A 27,732-nucleotide genomic window follows, 5' to 3' on the forward strand; every position below is an offset into this window, starting at 1 on the left:
TTTTCCATTTCTTGGGATTTTCTTTAATGCTTTTCATTAAGGGTTTGTAATTTTTCACTTCACAATATAGCTTGGAGATTGTTCCAGATCACATATACAGAGCTGTTTATTCTCTAAAGAGCTACACGGTGTTCCACTGTGTGGAATTTATTTTACCAGGCCCCTGATGATGTCCTTTGAGGATATCTATGCTCTTTTTATACTACAGCAATGCCTCAGAGGATATCCTTGAACTTACTTATTTGAGCACCATTCTAAGTTTATCTGTAGGAGAAACTCCTAGAAGAAAGATTACTGGATCAAAGGGTATTTGCATTCTGTGAGCGAACACACCCTCCCTTCCAGAGAGGCTCTGCCATAAAATCACTTTCCTTAAGGTCAACAAATACAATCAGGCTTTCATTGGATTTTCATTCTCCTTGTCTTCTTGGCATCATCAGAGACTTCACCATAGACTCCTTTTGGAAATTCTCTTTAGTTTCTGTGGCTCTGCATAAAGGACAAGACAGTCTTTATTGAATCATTCATTCATGTGTTGACATGCATTTACTCACTCATTTCATAGTTAAGTGCTTGGAACTGGGGATCCACCAGGGGGCCCTCCCATCTTATTTATCAAGTAAAATATTGCCTAGTTGTTCAGTATATGCCTGTCTCCGTGTAACTGAAAGCATTCATTGCCAAAACAGGAGAGTAAATGTTCAGAGGTGGGGAAACTGAGGCATAGGGAAATTAAATGGCTTGATAGAGTTGCAAGGCACACGTGTACATGGCCTCAGGGGAGACTTCTGTGGAAAGGCATGGCTTCCTGGGAGAGGGAACGCCCTTGCCCTCCTGGTTTTCTGCAGGTGTGAGGACCATAAAGAAACCTATTCACCTGGTGTGTCCTTGCAGCTGCCAGTCCTGATCTCCACCTGTCCCAAGCTGCTCAGAATGTGGGCAGCGCCATCCAGGAGCCATGAGCATGGGCCAGTGGCCAGGGAGGCTGGATCTGTCTGCCAAGTTTCCACTTTTCCATCTTAGCCCGCTTCCCCGAAGCTCTGTGGAGACTCTCCCCACTCCCCCCGCCTTGGCAGTGGGACATCACCATCGGAGCCGGCCGGTCGCTACCCTTGGGAAGAGAATTCAAAGTTTGCAATACCAATCTCTGCCCTTGTGGGATGACTGGGTAGCCATACCCAAAATAGCTGGGAAAGGCGGGATGTTAGGGCCGTGGTGGGAAAAATCACAGTGCCGCTAATGACATGCTGTGCTTATCTGGAACCGAGTGTCTTGCAGACTTTAACTGAGGTCACATTGCTTTTTCCAGCAATAAGTAAACAGACCCAGCGAGTGGTGGTGACAGGCCTGGGGAGAGAGAAAGAATTACCAAATCAGGGAGGGCACAGAACGTGCTGTCTCCCCTGCCAGAGGTTCCAGGAAATATTTCTTCCCATTCTAGGACCTACCCTTGACTAAGAATGTGGGATGATTTGGAAATATTCAGGAAGCCTTTAGGGGTTTTGACCCAGACACCTTTGTGTAGATGTGAGCTCCTAGGGAGTTTTAGGATGGGTTTGTGGGGGCTAAGAGAGAGACCTTGGGGAGGGGACTCAGTCTTTCTGGAAGTTGGCTTTGACTTCTGACCCATAATCTCAGGGCTGATGAAATCCCCCAGGCACTGTGGCTGATTTTTGTTTTTGATTTCTGTTTTTGCCCAACAGGGAAGGATTTTGCCAAAGGGAAAACACTCTGCCTCTTGTTGCTTGGGGGAGCCTAAGGCTGAGAAGGAAGAAAATCAGCCCCTTTGCAAGGACATCCCTTGCTTGCCAAAGTTTCCATCTTTCCTACTTACAATTACAAAGCAGAAGTGAAGTTGATGACAAAGAGCATTAGGAACCTGGCATGCTCTCTATTCTGGATTTTTTTTTTTTTTTCATTTTATTGAGGACTAGCTTGTATTCTCTGGGAGCTGGACTTGTGAGTCTTTGCCCATCGCCTGCTGCCTTGAGTTGTGAGCCACGATGGTGGCACCTAAGATGTGCTCAGACCTCACCTCCTATTCTTTGGAAGTTCCCATGCCTTTGAGCCTTAGGTCTCACACAAGATCTTAGGAAACCCCAGGCTGTCTTTGTTATCGTTTGATACCACTCCTCCCTATCCCCAGTTTCTGCGGCAAGGAAAATGAGTAATCCATTTTCTAATCTCCTCCTTCCCTCCTCTTCCCAAGAGGAGGGAAGGAAGATTATACTTGTAATAATGGTAGTTGCAGTGAACACTGTGTCTGCTCCACCAACCTTTTTATTAATCATGTGAGAAACTACAGGTTCACAATCACTTCTCCATAATCCCTGAAATGCAAAAAATCTGAAAACTTAGTTTTCCTCTAAATTTGGCACACACAAATTGGACAGAACAATGTGGCTTGAACTATCCTGAGACTATGGATGCCTTCATCCCACTGCAGAATATTCAAGTGTTTGATGAAGGGGCGCCGCCCAAAGCCCACTGGGTAAGATGCTTTGTGGGATATTTGCATCTGACTCTGAACATATCTGACTTCCTTGGCTCCAGATAAGAGACCCTGGACCTATCTCTGCTTTGTAGATAAGGAAGCTAAGGCCCACTGAAGTTTGGTAGCATCCCCAGGCTGTCTCAAGGCAGGACAGAGCCAGGACAAGGCCTCTTAGTAGGATGAGCCAGGTGCAGCTGGAAGAGATGACCAGCCTTCAGCTGTCTTTCTAGAACTTTGCACTATATTGGGCCTCTGAGTTCTGTCTTGGAATTGTGTTAAAGATAACTGTTTTCCAGTTCTTCAACACCAAAGCCATCTTGGATGGGGTAAAGAGAAAGAATAAATATTCCATCATCCACAACTTTTTTTTTTTTTTTTTGAGATGGGGGTCTTGCTCTGTTGCCCAGGCTGGAATGCAATGCCATGATTAGGGCTCACTGCAGCCTTGACCTCATGGGCCCAAGGGATCCTCTCTCCTCAGCTTCCTGAGTAGCTGGGATTACAGGTGTGTGCTGCCAAGCCCAGCTAATTGTTTTATATTTTGTAGAGACAAGGTCTCACTATGTTGCCCAGGCTGGTTTCAAACTCCTGGGCTCAAGTGATCCTCCCGCCTCGGCCTCCCAAAGTGCTGGGATTACAGGTGTGAGCCACCACACCCAGCCCATCATCTGCATCTTTTTCTCTTTCGAGCTGTGTGTCCAGCTTTGTGAATTCTGGTATCTGCCCAGGACTTTCCTGAGTCTGAGGCTCCCAGGCAGGGCAACAAGAAGCCTTCTCATTGCACTGAGGGAGTTCCTAGCTCGTAAGAGTTCTAGAAAGGCCCAGATTCTCTGAAGTATGGATGAAGGTCTCATAAGGGCTGCAAAAAATGCTCTTGTTTTCTCTGGTATCCCTGCACCAAGGGCTATTTGAGGACAGAGTAACTAAGGAAAGGTCAGTCCGTGTGCTAGGCCTTGCTCCTGGTGACTGGGAAACTTCCTCATGTCACTTACAGGAATGGAGACAAGCTTATCTCTGGCTTTTCCTGTATCAATAAGCAACCAGGGATGTAGGTTTTTGCCAAGCCTCAGACACGTATGCCAAGAACACAAGCAACCCCTGATCTTCTAAGCCTAGTGGAGGCTGCATCTCTAGTTGGTTAAGTAGTGTTGACTTCATATCCCTGTCCTGTCCTCTGAGATCCCCCCCGGGTGCTGGAGACCTGGCAGCCCTTCTCCCTGTACTCACAGGAGGGGTTGACGCATGCAGTCAGGGCCTCTGTGGAGTGGCTGTTGGGTGCCTCGCCTGCCTGGAAGGCTCCCTTTCTGTTCTCATCTCCATTCGTCCTCAGCTCTACCTGAGTGCTGGCCTCGCCCAGCCCGGGGCAAGGCAGCGGGCATCGTGCTTGCACCCTCTTCTTCCTCTCCTTTTTGATTCTTTTCATCTGTCCAGTTGTTGGTGCAGTGGATGGGAGGACACTCCAGGCAGGGAAAGGTGAAGCCTCTTAGTTTTGCTCTGAATGTCCCAACCAGCATCCCCGTTTTCACATCTCCTCTTTGTCCAGAGACAGACCCTCACAGGAGGGATAACAAAACAAAAAAATCCAGCTACAACATCGAGGTGAGGGGCAGCTCGGAGAGAACAGGGCAGACGGGGGAAAAAAAGGGGAACGGTGTTATCATCAGAGCTGGCTTCTGCTTCTCTGGCCAAATCCTTCCCCTGCTGGTGATATGGGAAGTGTCCAGAGCAAGCTGGGCTGACGCAGAGTCTAGGGATGGAGACTGGGTCCCAACCAGGGCCGGCTCTGGAGCAGCCTGGATCAGGAATCAGGATGGGAGGGCAGCCTACGGGGCTTGTTTGGAAAAAATATTTGTGTATGATTGAGAAAATGTCAGGTTTTCATATCAAGGAATGAGAGGCTTGATAGAGACTGAGGAGTGCTTCCAGCCACCCGGGGCCCACCACTGTACTCGTGCTGTTCTCTAGAAAATGGAAACCTTGCCGGCAGGGGCTCCTTCCTAACCTTTGGATCACAGAGCTCTCAAGACTCTGAACAAAACAGTGGACCATCACCTTCCAAAGATGTGTGTGCGTGTGTGTGTGCGCGCGTGCACACACACACACACACACACAGAGTTTGGCATTTTGTTATGGGGGTTCACAGATTCCCCCGAACCTGAGTCCCCGATAATGCACAGAGTGTCTCAGGTCTGCCACTGTTTGGAGACCTGACCCCTTGGGATTGGCTACAGCGGATCCCGGAGGCCTTGGGGCCCATCCCTCTGCTACCAAGTGACTAGGAGTGCTCAGCCTTGCTGGGCACCCCCATCCTGCGGGGGGGCATCCTCGTCCGGGGCTCGCAGCCCCTCCGCCTCTGGAGGGACCTCCAGACTCACGGAATCGGCCCCACCCCCACTCTCAGCCTGGCGGGCTCCCCAGGGGGCCGGGAGGAGGCGGCCGCTGGATTTCCCTGAGGCGCGGCGCGGGGCACACACGGTTAATCCTCTGCGGCTGCTGTTTGGACGAAAAGCGCTGGGGGTGTTGGAAGCTCCTCGCTGCTCACATCTGGCTGGGCTTCGCTCCTTGCGCGTCTGTCCCACTTTCTTCGTCTCTTCCTTTACTTTCGAGAAACCGCGCTTCCGCTTCTGGTCGCAGAGACCTCGGAGACCGCGCCGGGGAGACAGAGGTGCTGTGGGGGGGGACCTGTGGCTGCTCGTAGCGCCCCCCACCCTCCCCTTCTGCACCGTCGTCCTCCGGAAAACCTTTTTCCCTGCTCTGTCTCCTTCACCGAGTCTGTGCGTCGCCCCGGACCTGGCAGGGAGGAGGCTTGGCCGGCGGGAGATGCTCTAAGGGCGGCGCGGGAGGAGCGGCCGGCGGGACGGAGGTAGGTGGCCCAGCCGGGGGACCCAGCGCTGCCCCGCCCCTATCCTCGTGGCTTCAGCCTGGTGGCCAGGGCGGGGATGGCAGACACCTGGGCCAGGACGGACGGAGAGCGCCGTGGGAGGGGCCGGGTTGGCGGTGGCGGCGCAGGGGCGGAAAGACCCGGGCTTTCGGGGGCAGCCCTGGCGGCTGGCTCTGGCTCAGCCCCCGCCATAGGCGCCTTTGCGCGAGGGTCATGATGGTCCCGGGTCTCCCTGACTGTGGAGGAGCCGGGCTCTTCTGCACATGGATACTAACAGTAGTAATTGCACCTTCCCCCCAGTTTTTTGTGGAATGTTTATCTTGTTTCACTGTTCTCCGGTGCCTTTCTGAGGGTGTGGAAGGAAGGGGAATGGTACTAATGCCCGCGGCTGCAGCTGGCGGGGATGCCCTCACCCCACTCCTTATCACGGGGACCACCTGACCGCCGGGTCTGTCCAGTCCTGTCTGTGGCCAACCTGGACCTTCACGGAATAGGAAGCTCTGACTTTGGCCCCCGCATCTGACAGCCTTGGTGTCCTGGAGGGGGTCCAGCTTGGGCAGGAAAAAACGATATTGCTTCCCCGGGGCCCTCCTGGGAAGTGAAGCTGCCTGTGCCGCTGGGAGTGGCCCCCGGCCTGGGGCTGGAGCCTCTGAGCTGCCCGGGGCCTTCTGGACCTCTCAGGTGGACCCACCGCCCACCACCCAGTCCTCCAGGGCTTCTCCACCAGTGGAGGTGTCGTCCCCACTGTTAGCCCGGGCCTCGCGGGGCCAACTCCCAGGCCACACTCTTCCAGCCCCAGAAAGCCAGATTATCTTCTCTGGACCCTCCACATGCTTCAGGCACCCTTGGGCCGACTCATCCCTGTTTGGGAGGGAGGGAGGAAGCGGCCCCCCTCTGTGAGGTGTTCCTGACTCTTCTACCCCACCTGGTTTCTAGGAAAGGAGGCAACGTGACGTGCTGGGAGCTTTCTGGTCCTGAGCTTTGAACATGAGAAATGCCGTGAGAAACTGTTTTCTCCACCGCTGGCCACTTCACGGCCCCAGGGGAGCATGTGACGTCCTTACAGGCTGCCCGGCCTTTGCTTTTTATAGTGCAGGAAAGTACACACTCTCTGGCAGGCCGTGCAGCCATGAACAGCCACAGATAGATGCACTTGGCTGTTGTGTGTGCTGCAGGGAGCGGGAGGATGTGGGAGGACGTGCTCCAGGAGGCCTCTCCAGCACCTGCCAACCAGGGAGGAGGGAACCAAGACAGGGAGATGGGAGCCGAGGGCTGAGGGCAAGCAGAAGCTTCCCCACCCTCCCTCTTAGACCTGTAGAGCTGGAGAGGCCCCTAGAGACGACCCACCAACAACAGTGGCAATCGTCATCATCATCCTCATGTTAGCCACAGGTTTGTGTGTCTGCTTCTCACATGGCAGGCCTGAACATTATATTAATAATTATAATAATTATTATAATAGTTAATTCTCAACACTTCTATCAAGGGAACCCTCACTTGTGGAAAGAGCAGAGCTGCAAAGCTCAAGAGGCTCACGGCTTGCCTGAGGTCCCAGAGACAGGGATGGAGGACTCAAGACTCCAATCTGTGTCTTTATCCCAAGTGCGTCGTATGCTTCTTTTTTTTTTGAGACAGTTTTGCTTTTGTCATCCAGGCTGGAGTGCAAGGCCAAATCTCGGCTCACTGCAACCTCCACCTCCCAGGTTCAAGCGATTCTCCTGCCTCAGCCTCCCAAGTAGCTGGATTAGAGGTGTGTACCACCACGCCCGGCTAATTTTGTATTTTTAGTAGAGACTGGGTTTCACCCTGTTGGTCAGGCTGGTCTCAAACTCTTGACCTCAAGTGATCCACCCGCTTCAACCTTCCAAAGTGCTGAGATTACAGCGGTGAGCCACCGCGCCTGGCCTCCAGGGCGTATACTTTTAACCTTCCTATCTGGTGTTGGGAACATGGCGCTCATCTCGCCAAGCTGATGCTGGGAACTTGTCTCCCCCAGCTGCTAACAGAGAATGCCCAGGGGCAGGATGGGCACAGGTCTGCTACCCAGGGACTCTCTACTTCTCCTCCCGCCTCCCTCTCCTCCTCTTGTGTTGCCAAGGGTGGTGTCCCCAGTGAGCTTGTTCAGGGAGGCAGGAAGCATGGTGCAGGAAGCCCTAGGTGGGCGCTGTGCAGCTACAGGACTCCACTGCCCCTCCCAGGCAGGTGCAGCCAGCTGGCGAGGGACATCCTCCCCAGTGGGAGCAGAGAAAGCCCAAGCTGTCCCAGGGAGGCCATGGGTTCCCTCCTTGTTCCTAGGAAGTGACCCCCCTGTTCAGGGCCACCAGGACAATAGAGTGTTTTTGGAACTTGCTCCTTTCTGTTCTTCTTCCTGGTGCCTCCCCCCAGCTGTAATTTACATGACTCATAAACCAAATATTCTGGCATTGAACTTTGCTCATCAAAACAAAGATGAAAAGAATTTCGTAGATACAGTTGTGCGCAGGGACCGGAGCTCCCCATTTGTGTCTTGTCCTCAGGAGTCCCTGTTCCTGGGGTGGGGGGCTGTGGCTGAGGCTCCAGAACCTTAGGGAAGGTGTGGGGGTAACGGACACCAGGAAGGGCAGGAAGAAGGAGCAGGTTACACCATCCCCTGGACAGTCCCACCTCTGCCTGACAATCAGTAGCCTCTAGAGATGTTCAAGTGGGGGCACTCCCTCGTGGGCCACAGGTTGCCATTTCCCCTGTTAACCTGCTGAAATTGGCTGGTGTCAGATGGCCCAAGGCAGCTCTCTGGACAGGACCCTGCCATCTCCCTGACCTCTTCATGCAGGGGAAGAACTCACCTGCTCGCTTTAGAGAGCAGTCTGGAAGGAACAGCGACGCCAGCTCAGCTCAACAATATGTTTCTTTCAGGCTCTCATGAGCCAGGGATCCTCGGGGCCCTGTCCTGGGGTCTATGCTGGGGTCCTTGGCCTGGAAGGACCAGTCCTGAGCTTAAGCAGGGATGTGCAGGAGCAGGACATGCTCACTCCTTTCCTCCTTCCCGAGCCCCGCAGTGAGATGCTCCAACTGCCGCCGCTGCAGCCTCTAGTTCTCTGGCAGAGACGTGGTGTGAGCAGGAAGGGAGGGGCTTCGGAACCATGTGGGAAGGATCTTTATCTCTGGGTCCTTGTCAAGGTCACGGCTGTGTGACATTTGTGCTGGGGCGACATGAGTGGCTCTTGGCAAATCAGCACACCTCCAGCTGCCCGTTCTTGCCCACACTTGATTTCCAGAGCTGGGCTTGGCATCTGAATGTGGTTCAAAGGGGGATGATCTCTGGCAGGGGCACAGGGAGCCCCACAGTCCCCACTATACACCAGGGCACTGCTATCTTGCCTCCGAGGCCCCCTGGAGCTAAGCCCTTCTCCAGCCTCAGACGGGGCTGGCACAGACTGCAGGGCCCTCCCTGGGCCCCCATCCTGTCCAGGATGGCCGTCGGGACGGCTGTGGCTGGGCCCATGTCTGCCCATCTCCCTGGCTCCTGTAGGAATTTTCCTTGACACGAGACAGAGTAGAGCAGGAGACGGCAGGCAGGGAGGCAGGAGTCGAGGGGAGGAGGAGAAGAGGCAGACGGGCAGGCGGGGCATGGGGAAGTCAAGTTCTTGGTGCCCTGTGCTGGGTCAAATGTTGCTCTTGGCCACGGCTAAAGCCACACTTGCTGGAATGCCCCAAACCCTATGCTTTGGGTTGTACCCATCCCTCTCAGCAAGACATCTGGATAACAGCTGTCCTCTGCCCTGGGGAGCAGGGAAGGAAAAGGACCTCACCTGGGAAAGCTGCCAGCCCTGGGTGGGTTCGAGGCAGATGTAGGTCAGAAGGCGGGCAGGGCCCCCCGACTCTGCCCACAGGTTCCTGGGGCCAGTCTTCAGAGCTGGGGACAGAGGTGTGTTCAGAAAACGCTTAGACTCATTCTCCTTGTAAAGAATCTAAAGTGAGAGATGGAAGGATCTGGGTGGGTTAGGGGTGACTACAGGTCTCTTGCGTCTTCTGGCATTCAGGGGAGCCCCCTCCTCCATGAAAGGATATCGATGAGGGCAAGACCCATGGTCCTGTGGGTCCTCCCTGTGTGGTGCGTGAACTCAGATTCCTTTGCAACCCAGAGCTCAGGTCTGCTTCTGCCCATTAGAGGGCACTGGTCGGGAGAGAAAATCATCTGTACCCCAGCACATGGGTCTTTTCCTCCCTTCTTCAGAGCTTGCCAGCATGCTGGTCTCTCTTCACCCTACAAAAGCAGTGCCCTAAAAATGCACATCCAATGGGCCACACTGCCCAAGCCCCTCACATTTTAAGGTGTGTGTGTGTGTGTGCTCGCACGCGCGCACACGCACGCGGATGTTCCTGGTGATCCTGTGCCTAAATCCAAAGGGATTAAACTCCAGTGGTGCATTTTAAGATGCTAGCAGGCTGGCACCAGGGATATCTTAGCACATTGCATCAAGGAAGATGGTTACAGGTTTCCCTGGTGCCCCATACCATACCTGGCATGTAGTGGGCACTCGGTAATCCTCTGTTGAATGATGAATGCAAGGGCTCAGCTGCTGGATACTCCTCAAAGCCAAAGGCTGCTGCAGCTGTTCCACCTATAAACAAGTAAACAAATTGGTGGGCACTGTAACCCTGAGCCCAGCGGGCGGGAACGGCCGCCACACCATGGCTTGCTCTCTGGCATCTTTCTGGCCACCCCTCGGGGTGAAGTGTAATGTACTTTGCTGTCGGACACACCTAGGTCTAATCTGAGCTCCAGCACCTCCCCACTGTGGAAGCTGGGGCAGGCATCTCCATCGCTCTGAGCCTGTTTGCGCATTCTAAGGATCAGGTATTCTAAGGATCAGGCATTCTAAGGATCAAGCTTTCTAAGGATCAAGCTCAGTGGTGTAGGGAAGGCACCATGGCCAGAGCCTGGCTCTCAGTGGTGGCTTTTTAGGGGTAGCGGGGCTTCGTCAGAAGGAATCTCTGATAAACTTTGGGCTACTCCTGGGTCCAGGAACATGCGGGCCATTGCACATCACGCACAGGATGGGCTGCAGGACGGGGCTCTGTTTCCTTCTGTTTCACGGCTGCAGGCCACCGGCCCTACTGAGGCAGCCTCCTTCAACAGCAAGGGCCAAAGACAGACAAAGCCCCTCACGCTAGGAAACAGGTTCTCTCTGGCTCGCCTAATTCCAGCCTGGATAAAGTGCCACCTGCTGGGCTCCCTACCACCTGTGCCGTTCCTGGTCCTAACACATCCCATACCATAGCTGCCAGGGACTCTACTGCCCAAGGGAAGGGGCATCTTGTTCCATTCGTCCCGAGAATCCAGCTCCCTGCTGGGTACGTAGTAGACACTCAATAAACACCTGTTGAACAAATGAGCAAAAGAGCGTGAGACTTCAGCACTAGGTCAACTTGTATTCCCCACGGTTCCGCTTGAGCCTTAAACGATGCAGCGTCACAAGCCCTCTTTTCTCCCCATCCTACTCTTCTATGCATCTAGTCGAGTTTCCTGGAATAAACAAAATGCTCCCTTAGTCCCCAGGGTGGGGCTTATTTGTCATTTTTCTAAGTGGAAAATAATGTGTACTTACTGTGAAAAAGGACGTGACTGTTACAGGGGAAAGAAACAGAGAGGACAAAATAAGAAAATGGTAAGCAACTGTATTTTCATCACCGCAGATAATTGCTGTTGGCAGCCCGGTGGGTGGCCTTTGGGTCTTTGTGGTTTTGTGTGTGTGTGTGTGTGTGTGTGTGTATGTGTGTGCATGTATGTGCGTGTGTTTGGGTCTGCATGTTTTCAATCTGCATTTTCAAAACTCATTACTGCTTTACAAACTTTCTCTCTCTCTCTTTCCTTCCTTCCTTCCTTCCTTCCTTCCTTCCTTCCTTCCTTCCTCCTTCCCTCCCTCCCTCTTTTCTTTCCTTTCCTTTTCTTTTCTTTTCTTTTCTTTCTTTCTTTCTCTTTCTTTCTTTCTTTCTTTCTTTCTTTCTTTCTTTCTTTCTTTCTTTCTTTCTTTCTTCTTTCTTCTTTCTTTCTTTCTTCTTTCTTTCTTTCTTTCTTTCTTTCTTTCTTTCTCTTTCTCTCTTTCCCTTCCTTCCTTCCTTTCTTCTTTTCTTTTCTTTTTCTTTTTTCTTTTTTTTTTTGAGACAGAGTCTCACTATGTTGTCCAGGCTGGAGTGCAGTGGCATGATCTCGGCTCACTGCAATCTCCGTCTCCTAGGTTCAAGCGATTCTCCTGCCTCAGCCTTCTTAGTAGCTGGGATTATAGGCATGTGCCACCACACCCAGCTAATTTTTGTATTTTTTAGTAGAGACGGGGTTTTACCATGTTGGCCAGGCTGATATTGAACTCCTGACCTCAAGTGATCCGCCTGCCGCGGCCTCCCAAAGTGCTGGGATTACAGGCGTGAGCTACCATGCCCGGCCCAAACATCTTTCCATGTCAGTAAATATTCACCTATTTACAGAGATGCCTAACTGGTGCTGCTGGCTGATTCTGCCCCCCTATCCCTCCATATTATTTCTTTTTTTTTTTTTTTTTTTTTTGAGATGGAGTCTTGCACTGTCACCCAGGCTGGAGTGCAGTGGTGTGATCTTGGCTCACTGCAAGCTCTGCCTCCCAGGTTCATGCCATTCTCCTGCCTCAGCTTCCCGAGTAGCTGGGACTACAGTCGCCCACCACCACGCCCGGCTCATTTTTTGTATTTTTAGTAGAAACAGAGTTTCACTGTGTTAGCCAGGATGGTCTTGATCTCCTGACCTGGTGATCTGCCCGCCTCGGCCTCCCAAAGTGCTGGGATTACAGGCGTGAGCCACCGCACCCGGCCCATATTATTTCTTTAAATGTCTTTAGAAAGAGCATGTTTCCTGGTCTACCATAATCCCCATCCCTATCTATTGCCGAGTTCACCACTCTTATCAACCACTTTGTTTTTCTAGTTTCCATCATATGGATGGATGCACTGTAAATTTTTTGGTTTTTTTTGAGATGGAGTTTCACTCTGTCACCCAGGCTGGAGTGCAGTGGTGCTATTTCACCTCACTGCATCCTTGACTCCCAGGTTCAAGCAATTCTCCTGCCTCAGCCTCCCGAGTAGCTGGGATTACAGGCATGTGCCATGCCTGGCTAAATTTTGTATTTTTAGTAGAGACAAGGTTTCACCATGTTGGCCAGGCTGGTCTTGAACTCCTGACCTCAGGTGATCTGCCTGCCTCAGCCTGCCAAATTGCTGGGATTATAGGCATGAGGCACTACACCCAGCCATGTATTTCATTAGACTGTCTTCCTGGACTTGTAGGTGGTTTGTAACCTTGGTGAATGGAGGCAGTGGTTTCATCTCTTTGAAGCAACAGACTTTCTGAGTGCGGATAAGAGGAGCGTTTCTGGGAAGATGGCTACATGGCCACACCAGGAGTCGGCATTCTGGTGACAGTGATGTACCTTGGATCTCTGTGTCCCCAGCTGGAGTTAGAGAGAGATTTGGACAGGCTTGTGGCTGGGCATGTCATCTTTGGATGATGGCTCTGTACTTGGGATTGATTGAGGGTGAGGAGAGCGTTCGAGCCCCGTCGAGAGTTAGACACCAGATACTGGTGATGCCTGAGAAATGAGATGGGGCTCCCATTTCCCAGGGGCTTGGAGTCGTGGGGACAGGACGAGGAAACCAAGGACTGTAGACTGGTTCGTCTGAATGCTGGGGGAAGGGCACCTACAGCACACCTGGGTCTGGGCAACTTCTCGGAGGAGGTGGCCTCAGGCTGAACTCGGGAGAATACACGGATGGAGAAGGTGGAGGAGAAACAGGCATCCAGACAGAGGAAAGAGCGGGTGCCAGAGGACGAGATCTCAAGTGTGACCTGTTAGGGACTGAGTAGCTGCAGGGAGCTGGAGTGAAGGGGACTCACTCACCCCAGCGGGGTGGGGAAGGGCCAGATGGAAATGCTCAGGGCTTACTTCCTCCTTTACTGGCATAGGAAGCCCCTGGAGCCAGGGGTGGCATTCAGATTTGTGTTTTTCAGAGCTGCCTCTGAAAGCAGTGTGGGAGACAGATGGGAGGCAGAATACCAGCCAGGGCTGGGGAAGAAGTGATGGAGAGGAGAGGAGACCTGCAGGGGGTTGGCGATGGATGAGATGTGGCGGGTGCAAGGAAGGTGGCATCCAAGTGGCTTGCAGGCTTCTGGCCCGGGACCCTGCGTGATGGTGTGCATAGCTTTCACCAAGCTGCAAGCCACAGGAGGAGAGGCTAATGTGGTAAGGACGGGGGAGAAGGGGATGAGTTAATTGGGGGCTTAAAAGCCTTAGGGCAGAGCAGCCCAGTGCGGTGGCTCACACCTATTAATCTCAGCACTTTAGGAGGCCGAGGCGGGTGGATCGCTTTGAGGTTAGGAGTTCGAGACCAGCCTGACCAACATGGCGAAACCCCGTCTCTACTAAAAATGCAAAAATTAGCTGGGCGTGGGGGCAGGCACCTGTAATCCCAGCTACTTGGGAGGCTGAGGCAGGAGAATTGCTTGAACCCGGGAGGCGGAGGTTGCAGTGAGCCAAGATTGTGCCATTGTACTCCTGCCTGGGCGACAAGAGCAAAACTCTGCCTCAAAAAAAAAAAAAAAAAAAAAAAAAAGTCTTAGTGCAGAGCAAAGAGGAGGTGTTCAGCAGATGATTGCGTTTGCGGGTCTAGACCAGCGCTGCCCAGCAGAACCTTCAGCTGTGGTGCAAGGTGCTAAGAGCTGTGCTGTCTAGTATGGCAGCTGCTAGTCACGTGAACACTTAAAATGTGGCTCCTTGGCTGAGAACTGGATGTTTCATTTTGTTTAACTGACATAGCCCCATGTGGCTTGTAGCCACTGTATTGACTTAAACATTTGCAAGCCCGGGTCTCAGCAGCCAGGTCAGTGGTGGGGACATGGACTGGGGCATTGTCAGCTGAAGATGTGGTGCGGACCAGGACAGGCAGAAAGAGGTCAGGCGTGGTGGCTTCACCCCGATAATCCTACCCACTTTGGGAGGCCAAGGCTGGAGGATTGCTTGACACCAGCCTGGGAAACATAGCGAGACCCTGTCCCTAAAAAAAAAATTTTTTTTTAATTAGCTGGATGTGGTGGGATGTGCTTGTAGTTCCAGCTACCCAGGAGGCTGAGATGGGAGGATCACTTGGGTCCAGGGGTTTGAAGCTGCAGTGAGCCATGACTGTACCACTGCACTCCAGCCTGGGTGACAGAAGGAGACCCTGTCTCCTAAATAAATAAATAAATAAATGAATGTAAGAGAATTAGGAGCAAGAGGAGCTGAGAGCTGAGGAACAGCCTGGGAGAGCACCTGTCTTTGGGTGTTGATCAGGAAGGCTAGACACTGGGAGACTGTGTGGGCCAAACCCCAGGGCTGAAGAAGAGGGCAGTCGACATTGGCAGATGCTTAAAGTGCACACGAGAGAGGAATGCAGAAGGGTGTTGGGTACCACGAGGGTCGTGGGCGATCATAGCCGAACAGTCAGGGCGGGGCCAGCAGGAGGAGGGCCAGTGGGATGCTGTGCTGATTACATTCCTGACCTAGAAGCCCCAGGCTGGGGACAAAGCCCTGTCTTATGCCAGGCTTCCTCAGGAGCTGCCTGGAAAATGCTGGGGCTTGTCCAGGCCCCAGACAACCAAATACGTCTGTGCTGCTTGTAAAGGGCTGGGTGCGAAGGGGCACCAGGCCGTAGAATTCCCAGGTTCTTTCCTCCCTCTGTCTTGGGAGCGGTCCGTCCCCGAGGGCGTCCCCGCTGCTGGTGCTGGGGAAGTGGGCGACGGGCCAGGCCACCTGCAGAGTGGGCTCAGGGCAGCTGTTGGTGCCTCTTCTCTCTCACACGGTTCTCAAAGCAGGGGCAAGCCTGCCGCCTGAGGCCTTCCAGCTGGGAGGTGAGCTGAGGACAGCTGCTCTACTCAAGGAAATCTTTGTTTCCACTGGGACGGAATCGGAGCTCTGGAGGCTGGGCTGGCCAAGTGCCCTGAAGGCCCGATGCCTGGAGGCTCATGCGGCCTCCTTGTTTGCAGGGCCTGGGCAAAAATTTACACTGAGTCCCACTCTTCGCTCCAGGTGAGTCCTTCCTGGTGAAGGTGCAGTTGCTCCAAGATGGGAGGGAGATGCTTTAGGATGGGAGAATTCTTGGCCTGTCTTTGCTTCACTTTTTTGTCCCAGGCCACACCTCATTCCCGTCCAGGGAAGAGGAAACCGTTGCTAATTATCTAGCAAGTAGCCCTGGAAGAGTCTGTATCCATCCCTGGACTTGGGCTTTGGAAGTAACCAAATAAACACCTAAGCCTTAAAACAAACCCCCCTTCTGCAAGACAGAGGGCAGCTTTTTGGAAACAGGAGAGAGGGAGATTGAGAGAGGAGATAGGCTCCAGGACCCCGGCATCTCTCAGGAAAAGGGGCTGCTTGCCTCCATCTGGCGAGAATTCCTTACATAAGGGATCCCCATCCTCCACGAGGTTGAGGGGAAGAGGGAGAGTCTGAGACCAGTGGGGGCAGTGCAATTATAGCAAGGAACATTGGCTATTAAATGGGCTTCTGGCAGAGGTAAACACACATCACTCATCAAATGGAGCCACTCTGCCCCTCTCCTGCCCATCACCAGAGGAGTTTGGTCAATGGGCAATTAGTGTGACGAATGAATGGCTTCTGGCAGGGAGGAAAGGGCTGTAAGCAGATGTCACCTGTCAGGACACCCCAACATGGCACCTTCCTCTTTCTTGGCACCCCAGTACCTGAATCCTCTTGAAGCAACAGGAGAGCTCTATGCTTCTCAACAGGAGATTCTACCAGAGTTCAGAGCCGAGGGGGAGTGGACTCAGGGCTTCTCTTCTGGTTGGGAGGATTCTGGGGATGTTCCAAAGGTGGCAGGAGGGGGTGGCACGAAGGGGTGGTGATGGCTAAGGGGTCATTGAGGCTGTGTAGAAACCAGGAGTGTTTGGGTGCTGGGCTGAATCGTATTCTTTTTTTTTTTTTGAGACAGAGTCAAACCCCCAAATTGCAAGGTTCAAGCGATTCTCCTGCCTCAGCCTCCTGAGTAGCTGGGATTACAGACACACACCACTGCACCCAGCTAACTTTTGTATTTTTAGTAGAGACAGGGTTTTACCATGTTGGCCAGGCTGGTCTCGAGCTCTTGGCCTCAAGTGATCTGCCCACCTCAGCCTCCCAAAGTGCTGGGATTATAGGTGTGAGCCACCATACCTGGCCTGAATCCAATTCTTGAACTGGAAACCACTAGGTGTGGGATAAAGTCCTATCTTATGCCAAGCTTCCTTGTGAGATGAATGTAAACTGGGGGCAGGGGCAATGTCTAGACCCTGGAAAAGGCAGACGAAGATGCTTGTCTTGGGTGGACTGAGGTCTGGGGGATGGCGGAGCCCCTGGAGGGCATCTCATACAGGCACAGGGTAGGAGGGAGAGTTGACCTTTAGGATCTATTCAAGCAGGCTGGGGACAGATGAGATGCGGATGCGTGAGAGGAAAGGGTCTAAATGCCTCTCAGATTTCTGGCCTGCTGTTTGTTCACAGTTACTGCTTCCTCCCTGATGACTTCATTTTAATCTAGAACAGAGCTGTCCAACAGAACTTTCTGCAATGATTGAAATGTTCTATTCTATACTTTCCAACATGGTAACCACTGGCTACATGTGGCTTTTTATTTTTATGTTTTGAGACGGGGTCTTGTTCTGTTGCCCAGGCTAGGGCGCAGTGGCACGGTCGTGGCTCACTGCAGCCTCAACCCCCTGAGATCAATCAATCCTCTTGCCTCAGCCTCCAGAGGAGCTGGGACTACAGGTGCACGCCACCATGCCTGGCTAATCTTTGCATTTTTTGTAGAGATGGGGTCTCGAAATATATTGCCCAGGCTGGTCTTGAACTCCTGGGCTCAGGCAATCCTCCCACCTTGGCCTCCCAAGGTGCTGAGATTACAGACATGAACCACTGTGCCTGGCCTACATGTATTAATAGTTATTGAATGCTTGAAATGCGGCTAGTGTAGCTGAAGAACTGAATTGTGAATTTTATTTCATTTTAATTAATTTAAATGTAAATAGCCACACATAGCAGCCACTGTACTGGACAGCACAGTTCTAGAATGTTAGCCACTTAGCATTTTAATTCAACATGTGCTGTCCTGTCTTGAGCTATAATTGGGTACGTGTCTGTTTCCTTCACTAGCCTGTTATATTCTTGAGGTCAGGGAATAGATTTAATTCATGGTTGAATCACTTCCTCCCAAGCTCTTGCACAATGCCATGCAAATCATGGGCATTCAGTAAACCCAGCCTGTGTTAGATTGTCAGCTGAGAGGGCAGCTTGGACTTGTCTGCCAAGCCTCCTTCCAATTCAAGGAGATTACAGGCTTCTTGCCTCTCAGAACAGCTGCTCACCTGATGAGGATTAAAGAAAAAGGAAAACAGTGTTTACAGAATGCTTTTGTCAAAAGGCCCTGCGCTGGGTGGAGCATCAGGACAAAACCCGGGCACACGGTCCCAAAGCTTCAGGGGTCTGCTGTCAGCACAGAAGCATGAGAGCATGGAGGTGAGGCAAAAATATAACAGGACCCACTTATTTATTTATTCACCATGCCCAGCTAATTTTTGTATTTTTTTTTTTGAGATGGACTCTTGCTCTGTCGCCAGGCTGGAGTGCAGTGGCATGATCTCGGCTCACCACAACCTCCCACTCCCGGGTTCAAGCGATTCTCCTGCCTCAGCCTCCCAAGTAGCTTGGATTACAGGCACGTGCTGCCATGCCCAGCTAATTTTTGTATTTTTAGTAGAGACGGGGTTTCACCATGTTGGCTAGGATGGTCTCAATCTCCCGACCTCGTGATCCACCCGCCTTGGCCTCCCAAAGTGCTGGGATTACAGGTGTGAGCCACTGTGCCCGGCCAATTTTTGTATTTTTACTAGAGACAGGGTTTTGCCATATTGTCCAGGCTGGTCTCGAACCCCTGACTTCAAGTGATCCATCCTCCTTGGCCTCCTAAAGTGCTGGGATTACAGGTGTGAGCCACTGTGCCCAGCCAAAAGCCCCAATTTGAAACAAATATAAAGAATCATGAACTTGTGTGTGACTACTGTCTCCTTAAAGGATCTACCACAGAGCTATGAGGCCTGTGGAGGGATACAAATTATTATTATTACCACAGGGTCTCACTCTGTCACCCAGGCTGGAGTGCAGTGGTGTGATCATGGCTCACTGCAGCCTTGACCTCCTGGACTCAGGTGATCCTCCTACCTCAGTCTCTTGAGCAGCTGCTGGGACTACAGGTGAACACCACCATGCCTGGCTAATTTTTGTGTTTTTGGTAGAGATGGGGCTTCGCCATGTTGTCCAGGCTGGTCTTGAACTCCTAGGCTCAAGCAATCCACCCACCTTGGCCTCCCAAAGTGCTGGAATGACAGGTGTGAGCCACCACAAGAAACCAAGGGATACAATTTTTTTCTTTTCTTTTTTTTTTTGAGATGGAGTCTCACTCTGTTGCTCAGGCTGGAGTGCGGTGGCACGATCTTGGCTCACCACAACCTCCGCCTCCTGAGTTCAAGCAATTCTCCTGCCTCAGCCTCCCGAGTAGCTGGGACTACAGGCGCGCACCACCACGCCTAGCTAATTTTTGTATTTTTAGTAGAGATGGGGTTTCACCATGTTGGCCAGGCTGGTCTTGAACTCCTGACCTCAGGTGATCCACCTGTCTCAGCCTCCCAAAGTGTTGGGATTACAGGCGTGAGCCACCACGTCCGGCCGGGATACAAATTATTAACGAGGACGTGTCCTCAGGTTTCCTGTCCTCCTCTACGTCCTGCGTGTAGCCTGGTTTCTCTTTTCTGGCCTCCCTCCTCCTGTAAAGGGGGATGTGTTCTTGTTGGGGAGAAGGTCAGGTGTAGGTGGATGGTGTGGGGTTGGGGAAGGGACGCTGAAGAGTGGCTGGTCCTCAGGGACATGGAGGGAAGGAAAATGTTCGCCGAATTACCATGGAAATTGGCTCGTATTTGCAGGGTTTGGGAAAGGCAAGTAAAGAGCTTGTGTCATGCTGGAACTGTCTTCAGTTGCCTTGACTGCGATGAGGCCTGGAGACTGGGCCACGTGGATCTGGATTCACGCGGGTTTCACACCACTGGTCAAGATGTGCTCAGGGCACTTCCCTGGAACTGCCTAACACGTTCTTCCAGATAACCTTGATGGGACACAGCCCCCCCATTGTAGGGGGATTTTTGCTGGAAATCACTAACAGCGATCTGGAGCCAAGTTTGGTTAGATGTTGGGCAATACTGTTTTTGCCCAAAAGTGACTAAAATGATGATAATGTTATGACGCTGGCTTTGCTGTGGGATTTGGTAAAATGGTTCCTAAGATCTTTTCCAGAGGGAAAGATTTCAATCTGGGTTTGCTCTGACTCCAAAGAGCAGGCTTTTGAGGAGAGCCACCACTGCCAGAGTGGCCTTCTGCCTATCAGCCTGAGCCTGGGGCTCTCTGCTGGGGTTTCCCAGCCCCGCCCCACCCCAGTGACAGCATCATTCCTAACCTAGCTGCATCCTGGACCCTGTCTCTTCTGACCAAGGTGTGGAAAACCCCTTTGCTAGACTAGAAAGAGATAGACCAACATAAAAACAAATGCTGGTGCTTAGCTAGGGGCAATTTCGTCCCTGAGGAACAGGCATATTACTATGTTTGGACATTTTTTGTTGTCATAACTAGAGGTAGTGGTGCTAATGGCATCTGGTGGGGACAGTCCAGGGTTACTGCTAAGCATCCTACAGCACACAGGCTAGCCCCCACCACAGGGGATTCTCTAGGCCTAAACCTCAATGGTGCCAGAGTTGGCTGGGCGCGGTGGCAAACGCCCGTAATCCCAGCACTTTGGGAGGCCGAGGCAGGTGGATCACCCGCGGTCAGGAGTAGTTCAAGACCAGCCTGGCCAACATGGCGAAACCCTGTGTCTACTAAAAATACAAAAATTAGCCGGGCGTGGAGGTGCACGCCTGTAATCTCAGCTATTAGGGAGACTGAGGCAGGAGAATAACTTGAACCTGGGAGGCGGAGGTTGTAGTGAGCCGAGATGGCGCCACTTCACTCCAGTCGGGTGACAGAGTGAGACTCTGTCTCGAAATAAAACAAAACAAAACAAACACCAATCCCTCAATGGTGCCAGGGTTGCGAAACCACAGAGTAGAATAATCCAAGGTATTTTTTAATGCCTTTTGTAGTTACTTTCCAACCTCTCTGAAATAAATATGTGTGTGGGTATATATATGTAAATATGTATATATGTATATATATGTAAACATGTGTGTATATATATATAAAATTTGGGATTCAGGAAAAAAATGTTTAAAGAAAGAAAAATCTCTTTTCCTTTTAACTGGTACAAGTTTGCCACTTAAAAGGAAAAAACAGTAATTATTGAGGCGCCAAGGAGAAACAGAGGAAATACAGAAATAGAGAAATAAACAAATTTAGAGAATTCATTCTGACAAATATTTGCTGAGCACCAGTGACATTCAGGGTGCTGCAGGATGCTTGGCTGGGGGACGTCCCAGCCCCGGAGGAGGTCACCCACGATCTGCTGAGTGGACTCTCGTAGGCTAGACAAACTCTCTGCAGTAGGAGACAATAGGAAAAACAAAATTATGGCGCCCGCCTATAATGCCAGCACTTTGGGAGGCCAAGGCAGGTGGATCGCTTGAGCTCAGGAGTTTGAGACCAGCCGGGGAAACACGGTGAAACCCTCTTTACGAAAAACAACAATAACAAAAAAATTTAGCTAGGCATGGTGGCGCATGCCTGTAGTCCCAGCTACTTGAGAGGTTGAGGTGGGCAGATGGCCTGAGCCTGGAGGGTTGAGGCTGCAGTGAGGCAGAGTGAGACCCTGTATCAAAGAAAACTAAAACCGAGGATGGAGAATTTTTCCCAGTTGAGGGGCCTGGGAAGGCTTCAGGAAGACTATGAGACCTTGAGCTGGGTGTTGAAGACAAGGCAGGCAGGATTTTATTGTCATCTGTTGTCAGCCTGTCTGAGTTCAAATGCAGCCACCCTGCTCAAAAATCAGTCCTGGCCCAGCGTGGAGGATCACGCCTGTAATCCCAGCACTTTGGGAGGCTGAGGGGGGTGGATCACTTGAGCCCAGGAGTTTGAGACCAGCCTCGGCAACATGGTGAAAATTTGTCTCTACAAAAAAAAAAAAAAAAAAAAATTAGTGGGGTGTGGTAGTGCATACCTGCAGTCCCTTCTACTTGTGAGGCTGAGGTGGGAGGATGTCTCGAGTCCAGGAGGCAGAGGCTGCAGTGAGCCGAGATTGCACCACTGCACTCTCTCACAGAGTGGGATCCTGTCTTAAAAAAAAAAAAATCAGAATTTTAGGCTAATTAGCTTCTCCAAGTCTCTGTTTTCTCATTTACAAATTTGGTACAGTAATGAATATTGTCTCTCTAGAGGATTAATTGTGGGGCCATCTGTGATGGGATAAAAATTATTAATGAGGAAGTGTTCTCAAACCTAACCAGACTGATGGCTGGAGAGAGAACTTAGATGTGTGTTTTATAAATTACCATGTGCACATACACACTTTCTTTGGCAAGTGGTGGGAGGTATCAGAGATTCTGGGTGGGAGCTGTGGCTTAAGCAGCTCCTTGGTCATTGGGATGGTCTCTGGGCCCTGACGAATGGGAGGGACAGCTGGCTGGTAGGACACTTGGAGGTGGGGGCTCCAACTAAGCCACTGCAGGGATGGGGTGGGGGCCATGCAGGGGGGTGAAGACTGGGCATAGGTATGTGTGACAGGGGAGGAGAGAGGTTCGGGGGGGCCAGCCTTGCTCTCCTCACTGTCACCTCGGAGGCTCTACCAGGAAAGCCCCGGACTCCAGATCTTCCCCTGTAATGTTGACTTGGTGTGAGGGCTCTGCGGGGAGCCCTTCAGACTTCACTCAAGAGCCCATTAAAGGCCGGGCGTGGTGGCTCATGCCTGGAATCCCAGCACCTCGGGAGGCCGAGGTGGGTGGGTCACTTGAGGTCAGAAGTTCCAGACCAGCCTGGCCAACGTGGTGAAACCCCGTCTCTACTAAAAATACAAAAATTAGCTGGGCGTGGTGGCGCGTGCTTGTAATCCCAGCTGCTTGGGAGGATGAGGCAGGAGAATCACTTGAACCCAGGAGGCAGAGTGAGCCGAGATTACACTGCTGCACTCCAGCCTGGGTGACAGAGCAAGACTCCATCTCAAAAAAAAAAAAAAAAAAAAAAAAGCCCGCTACAGACGTCCCCCCGAGGCTCCAAAGCCCCCGAGCGATGGTGTGTGTGGAAGAAATTCCCGGCTTCCCAAGATGAGTAAGACGTCGTGGTCACCTTGGTGTGTAATATGGGCAGAGAAAGAAATCTGTCTCAGGATTTTAACTTTCCTTAAACATAAGAGGAGTTAAAGGAGAAAGAGTCTGGCCCAGGGCCTTTGGAGATGAGCCCTTGCTTTCACTGCTTGCCTCTCAAGAAAGAGCTGGAGTTCACGCAGGTCTGGCAGCCAGGAATGAGGGGCGCTTCTCACCCACCTTCTCACTGGGCGGCCGTGTGTCGAATGAGGTGTTCCCATGGGGCCTGCGACATTTCGAGTTTTACATTTTGGTGAACAAAGAGGGGTTAGAGTTGACCACAGTCGCTGTGCCCCTCGGTGGGGAGGTTTTCGGCCTCCCTGAAACGGCTGGGCCTGCAACTCCTGATGCCAGATTCCCGGGCGAGGGGAGCGAGCTGCTCACAGGGTGGCAGGTGGGCGTTCGCCTAATGTGGGCCCAAGCGCCACCCCTCGCGGGCTCCCTGGACTCCCCACCTCCGTGAGCACCCCTTTCTAGAAGGACTGTCCCAATACTGGATGGGGAGGGTCTTGCCCCAAGCTTTTGCCAAGAGCTCCAGGAGTGAGAGACGTGGAGCTGGCTTCCTGGAAGGATGACTGCTCTGTGGGGCTGGGCTTCGCACATCCCTAAAGTGGATGCCAAGGACAGTCGCTGATGCGCCGCCTGGCGGCCAGAAAGCAGCTTGCAGCCACCTTCCTACCCACCTGCCCACCGGTGAAGGACCTGGTCATTGAGCCAGCTTTGCTTTAAGGGATGATGATCATTCAAAGCTTACTTGGGATTTTTCTTACTGTCCTAAGAGGGGTGGTAAACAATTGTCTGTGGGGCCAGCAGCTGATGGACTCTCCTTCCCGAGAGGCTGGGTGGGCAGAGACAGCACCTTCCTCAGCAACCCCTCAATACCAGCCTGACTGGCTGAGGCGCTGAGGGCAGAGTGTGTGTGCACATGTGAAGGTGTGTGTACATGTGAGCGCATGTGCGCATGAGTGGAAGTGCATGCATGTGAATGAGTTGAGAGTATGTGTGGGTGCATGTGAGTGTGCATGTGATGTGGGTATATGTGTGCATGTGAATGTGTGCATGTGTGTGCACGTGTGTTGTGTGCATGTGTGTGGATTGCATGTATGTGAATGTGCACGTGTGGGTTGCATGTGTATATGTGAATGTGTGTGCATGTGTGAGTGGATTGCATGTATGTGAATGTGTGTGCATGTGTGGACTGCATGTGTGCATGTGATGGTATATGTGTGTGCATGTAAGAGTGTGCATGTGTGCATGTGTGGATTTCATGTATGTCAATGTGTGCATGTGAGTGTGGCTTGCATGTAAGTGTGCATGTGATATGGGTATATGTGTGCACGTGTGTGCATGTATGTTGAGAGTGTGCATGTGATTTGGGTATGTGTGCATGTGAGCTGTGCATGTGAGCGTGTGGATTTTATGTGTTGAGTGCATGTGTGTGGATTGCATGAGTGTGCATGTGTGTGCACGTGTTGACTGTGCATGTGGGCATGTGGATTCCTTGTGTGTTGAGTGTGCATGTGAGTGCGTGGATTGCATGTGAGTGTGCATGTGATGTGGGTATATGTGTGCATGTGAGAGTGTGTGCATGTGTGTAGATTGCATTGAGACTATACATGTGTGTTGTGTGTGCATGTGTGGATTGCATGTGTGTTGTGTTCATGTGAATGTGTGGGTTGCGTGTGAGTGTGACTGTGTGCATGTGTGGACTGCATGTGAGTATGTGCATGTGTGTTGAGTGTGCGCATGTGTGTGGGTTGCATGTATGTGAATGTGTGTGCATGTGCGTGAGTGTGCACGTGAGTGCGTTGTGAGTGTGTGCATGCATGGGTGTGTGAGAGTGGTTGTCCTCCCAGAAGCTGTGTAACTGCAGCATTTCCCAGTGGCATGAGGCTGGGGAAGCACCTCTGATTTCCAGGCTGTTTCTCTCTCCGATTTCCAGACTTTCTCTGTGCAGCTCCTTCCTAACTCGGTGCCTTCCCCGTGTGTTTCTTTCCCACCAGGGCCCGACAGGAAGATGGGCTCCCGTGGACAGGGACTCTTGCTGGCATACTGCCTGCTCCTGGCCTTTGCCTCTGGCCTGGTCCTGAGTCGTGTGCCCCATGTCCAGGGGGAACAGCAGGAGTGGGAAGGGACTGAGGAGCTGCCATCCCCTCCGGACCATGCCGAGAGGTGAGGGGCCACGAGGGTGTAATAGCAGGAGCTCTGGCCAGGCTGAGCCTGGGGCTTGGGGCCCCTGGGGGTGCTGGTTCACTGTGAGATGTGAAGGCAAGAAAGCCGAAGCTGAGCCGTGGCCCTGCTGGAGGCTGGTCCTGCAGGACGGACGAGCTAGTCCTCTTTCAGTGGCTTGGGCACCTCACCTGAAACTGCGGACAGTGATCCAGCCTCACCACGAGCCTAAAGGAGTAGGGTCTGCAAGTGGCTTTGCAGCTGCCTCCTTAAGAAAAGAGCAGATCAAGCTCCCTACCTGCCCTCCAGCGTGTCTTTCTGTTCTGTGTCCGCTGAGAATATCTGCTGGGGTCCTAGGCACCACTTGTAGGCAGGGAGAGGTGGAGCGTGGTCTTAGGAGAGATGCTGGACCAAGAGCTGGTGTCCACAGCCCACGCGTCTCATCACACTACAGGACAGGAGAGGACAGCGGAGACTGGGTGGGCCAAGTGTCGGCTTCCCTTGAAAGGTCATGAAGGACTCTGGATGGCATCTGCCTTCGTGTCTACGACCTGCAATGACAGCGAGACTCCAGCCGACCTGGGACATTTCCTAGGGAAGCCGAGTGCTTCATCCAACTGCCACGTATCCAGCGTGAGGTCCTGGAGACCCGGCGACAGCTCAAGCCTGGCTTGGAGTCTCTTCATTATTTTGAGCAATGGGCCGACTTGATACTTGAGGCTTCAGGCTAACTTCAGTGTACAATGGGATTGGATAGGATTTGAGGCTGAGTCACACCATTCCGTTCTTTCTTCCTCTCCCTTCTCCTTCTTTGATTCAGCCCTTCCTATCAGTCAGGCCATCCCCCAGGCATGGGGGGACACATGAGTGGCACAGTCCTGGCCTCCAGGAGCTCTGAGGCCAAGAGGGAGATAGACCCATGAGAGACAGGGCAGCGTGGTGGGCTCTGTAGCAGGGGTGCACCCGTGACGCTGGAGGCAGGGCCAGGAGAGGGAGGAGTGGGACCCAGCAAGACTGAGAGGAGTAAACTAGGTCTTGAAGGACACTTGGGGGCCTCCCAGGTGCAGAAGGAGGGGAAAGCCACCTGGTAGCCAGAATAGGGTGTGCAGAGGCATGGCTGGCAGTGTTTGTTGGGGCTGGTGGGTGGTTTGGGATGGTGAGACCCAGTGCTGGAGGCTGGAGGACAGTAGGGCAGTTGAGCCTGGAGGCAGCTGGGTCTAGTTGGGGAGGGTCTCACCTGAACTCAATCCTACAAAGAACCAGAGGAGTCATGGGAAAGCTTAAATTGGACAGTGTTCTCAGAAGAATGCCAGAGGGAGGTAGCAGAGTATGAGCTGGTGCGGGGAGGGGCAGATTCCAAGTGAGAGTCAAAATGGCAGGGGTGCATCAGAGACGATGAGGGCCCTGGGCTCAGGTCTGGAGGTGCCTTGAGGCTGGGGGCCCAGGACTCTGCTGAAGGTTGTGGTGGGGGGTGGGGGGGAGGAGTCGGGGGTGACGCTGAAGGCTCCACCCTGGCCACCCGCTGTTGATGCCAGGAACAGAGCTCAGAAAGAGAAGATTCCAGGGGTGAAGGGATGGGGACAGGGGTTTTGGTTTTGCACACATGACATTTGTGGGGCCTGTTGCATCTCCAGATGGAGACATCTGGTGAGAAGTCTGAAGTCAAGGTCTGGGGCTTAGGAGAGAGGTAGGGGTGAGATGTCCGTCTGGGAGTCCTGGGCTTATGGGTAGCTGAACTTAGGGCACAGAGATCCGTTTCCTGGGTAGTCTGGGGTATAGAAGTGGGAGCAGCGTTAGATAAGGAGCTGGCCCATCCAGGGGGACTTTGCTGCCCCCATGGGTCTGCACAGCTCTACAGCCTGGGCAAGAAGAGCCACAAGCCAGAGCACATGTGATGCCATGAGGGGCCGCGAGGTGGCAGCCAGGAGCCGCCACCATCCATCCTGCCTGCAGGCTGGTCCTTCCAATGTCAGGTTGGAAACATCAGAGTCTCTCCAGCAGCTACAGCTGAGAGGAATCCTAAAGATCCAGTTGAACCTTTTTACAGACGAGTCAGCTTCATATGTTATTTTCTAGCATCACAGATATATGACAGGGAGTCCCGGCATTGTCTTATGTCACCCAAAGACCCTCTCCTAGAGGTGTGGATTTCTCCTGAGCAGCCCCCATCTTGCGTGGTGCTCAGTTGATTGCTGCGTGTGTTTCCAGGACTGTCATTGCCTTTAACAGAGGGCGGGGGGGGGGGGCTCGTTCTGTAGTGAGGATCCCAGAGTGGGCCGTGAGCCCACCAGCGTGAACACAGAGCCTTGTGGGTCCAGGTGAGAGAGTGAGAAGGCAGGTCAGGCACGCCAGAACCACTGGCAGCGGAAGAGAGAAGTGTTTCCAGGCCTGAGAGTTGCTGACTTTCACTGTGATTCTTTATTCCCTCAGGGCTGAAGAACAACATGAAAAATACAGGCCCAGTCAGGACGAGGGGCTCCCTGCTTCCCGGTGCTTGCGCTGCTGTGACCCCGGTACCTCCATGTACCCGGCGACTGCAGTGCCCCAGATCAACATCACTATCTTGAAAGGTCAGACGGCTGCAAAGACAAGCACGGGGTGGCCGGGCTGCTCTGTGCTGATTCGGAGGAAGGGATGGAGTCGTTAGGGTGGGGCTGGGTGAGAGCAGAATGGCGCCCTCGGGACAGGGAGCAGAGGCAGGCAGGCTGTCATCTAGAGGGGAAGGCACAGGAAATTCTGATTTTGAGGCTCTGGCCCCTCTCCAAGAGGAGGGGTTGGAAAGGGGCCCGCAGGACCAAGAGCAGGAGAGGGAGCCCATGG

At 52.6% G+C, this 27,732-nt stretch overlaps 1 protein-coding gene and 1 long non-coding RNA gene across 4 annotated transcripts in view; one reads left to right on the forward strand and one right to left on the reverse strand.

The window, feature by feature from the left end:
- On the reverse strand, positions 1-5,417 carry LOC129461752 (uncharacterized). 2 transcript variants are annotated; one of them, XR_010115387.1, is made up of 3 exons: positions 3,722-5,417; positions 878-1,347; positions 1-489 (listed from the first exon to the last, which is right to left on the reverse strand). It is a non-coding gene; the product is annotated as an uncharacterized lncRNA (long non-coding RNA). The 2 variants fall into 2 exon arrangements; XR_008650683.2 differs by having other exon boundaries at positions 878-1,111; positions 3,722-5,153.
- The window catches only part of C1QTNF1 (C1q and TNF related 1), a 25,324-nt gene continuing 2,859 nt past the window's right edge, over positions 5,268-27,732 (forward strand). The window contains exons 1-3 of one of the 2 annotated variants that reach the window (XM_055241082.2): positions 5,630-5,651; positions 24,747-24,915; positions 27,343-27,482. In XM_055241082.2, coding sequence (XP_055097057.1) covers positions 5,639-5,651; positions 24,747-24,915; positions 27,343-27,482 — 322 coding nt within the window. In that variant the 5' untranslated portion in view covers positions 5,630-5,638. Of the gene's footprint in view, positions 5,358-5,629; positions 5,652-24,746; positions 24,916-27,342; positions 27,483-27,732 lie in introns of those variants that run through there. The other variant, XM_063616530.1, reaches the window with a different exon arrangement.

This window comes from Symphalangus syndactylus, chromosome 14, assembly GCF_028878055.3.
Source record: "Symphalangus syndactylus isolate Jambi chromosome 14, NHGRI_mSymSyn1-v2.1_pri, whole genome shotgun sequence".
Taxonomy (NCBI): Eukaryota; Metazoa; Chordata; class Mammalia; order Primates; family Hylobatidae; genus Symphalangus; species Symphalangus syndactylus.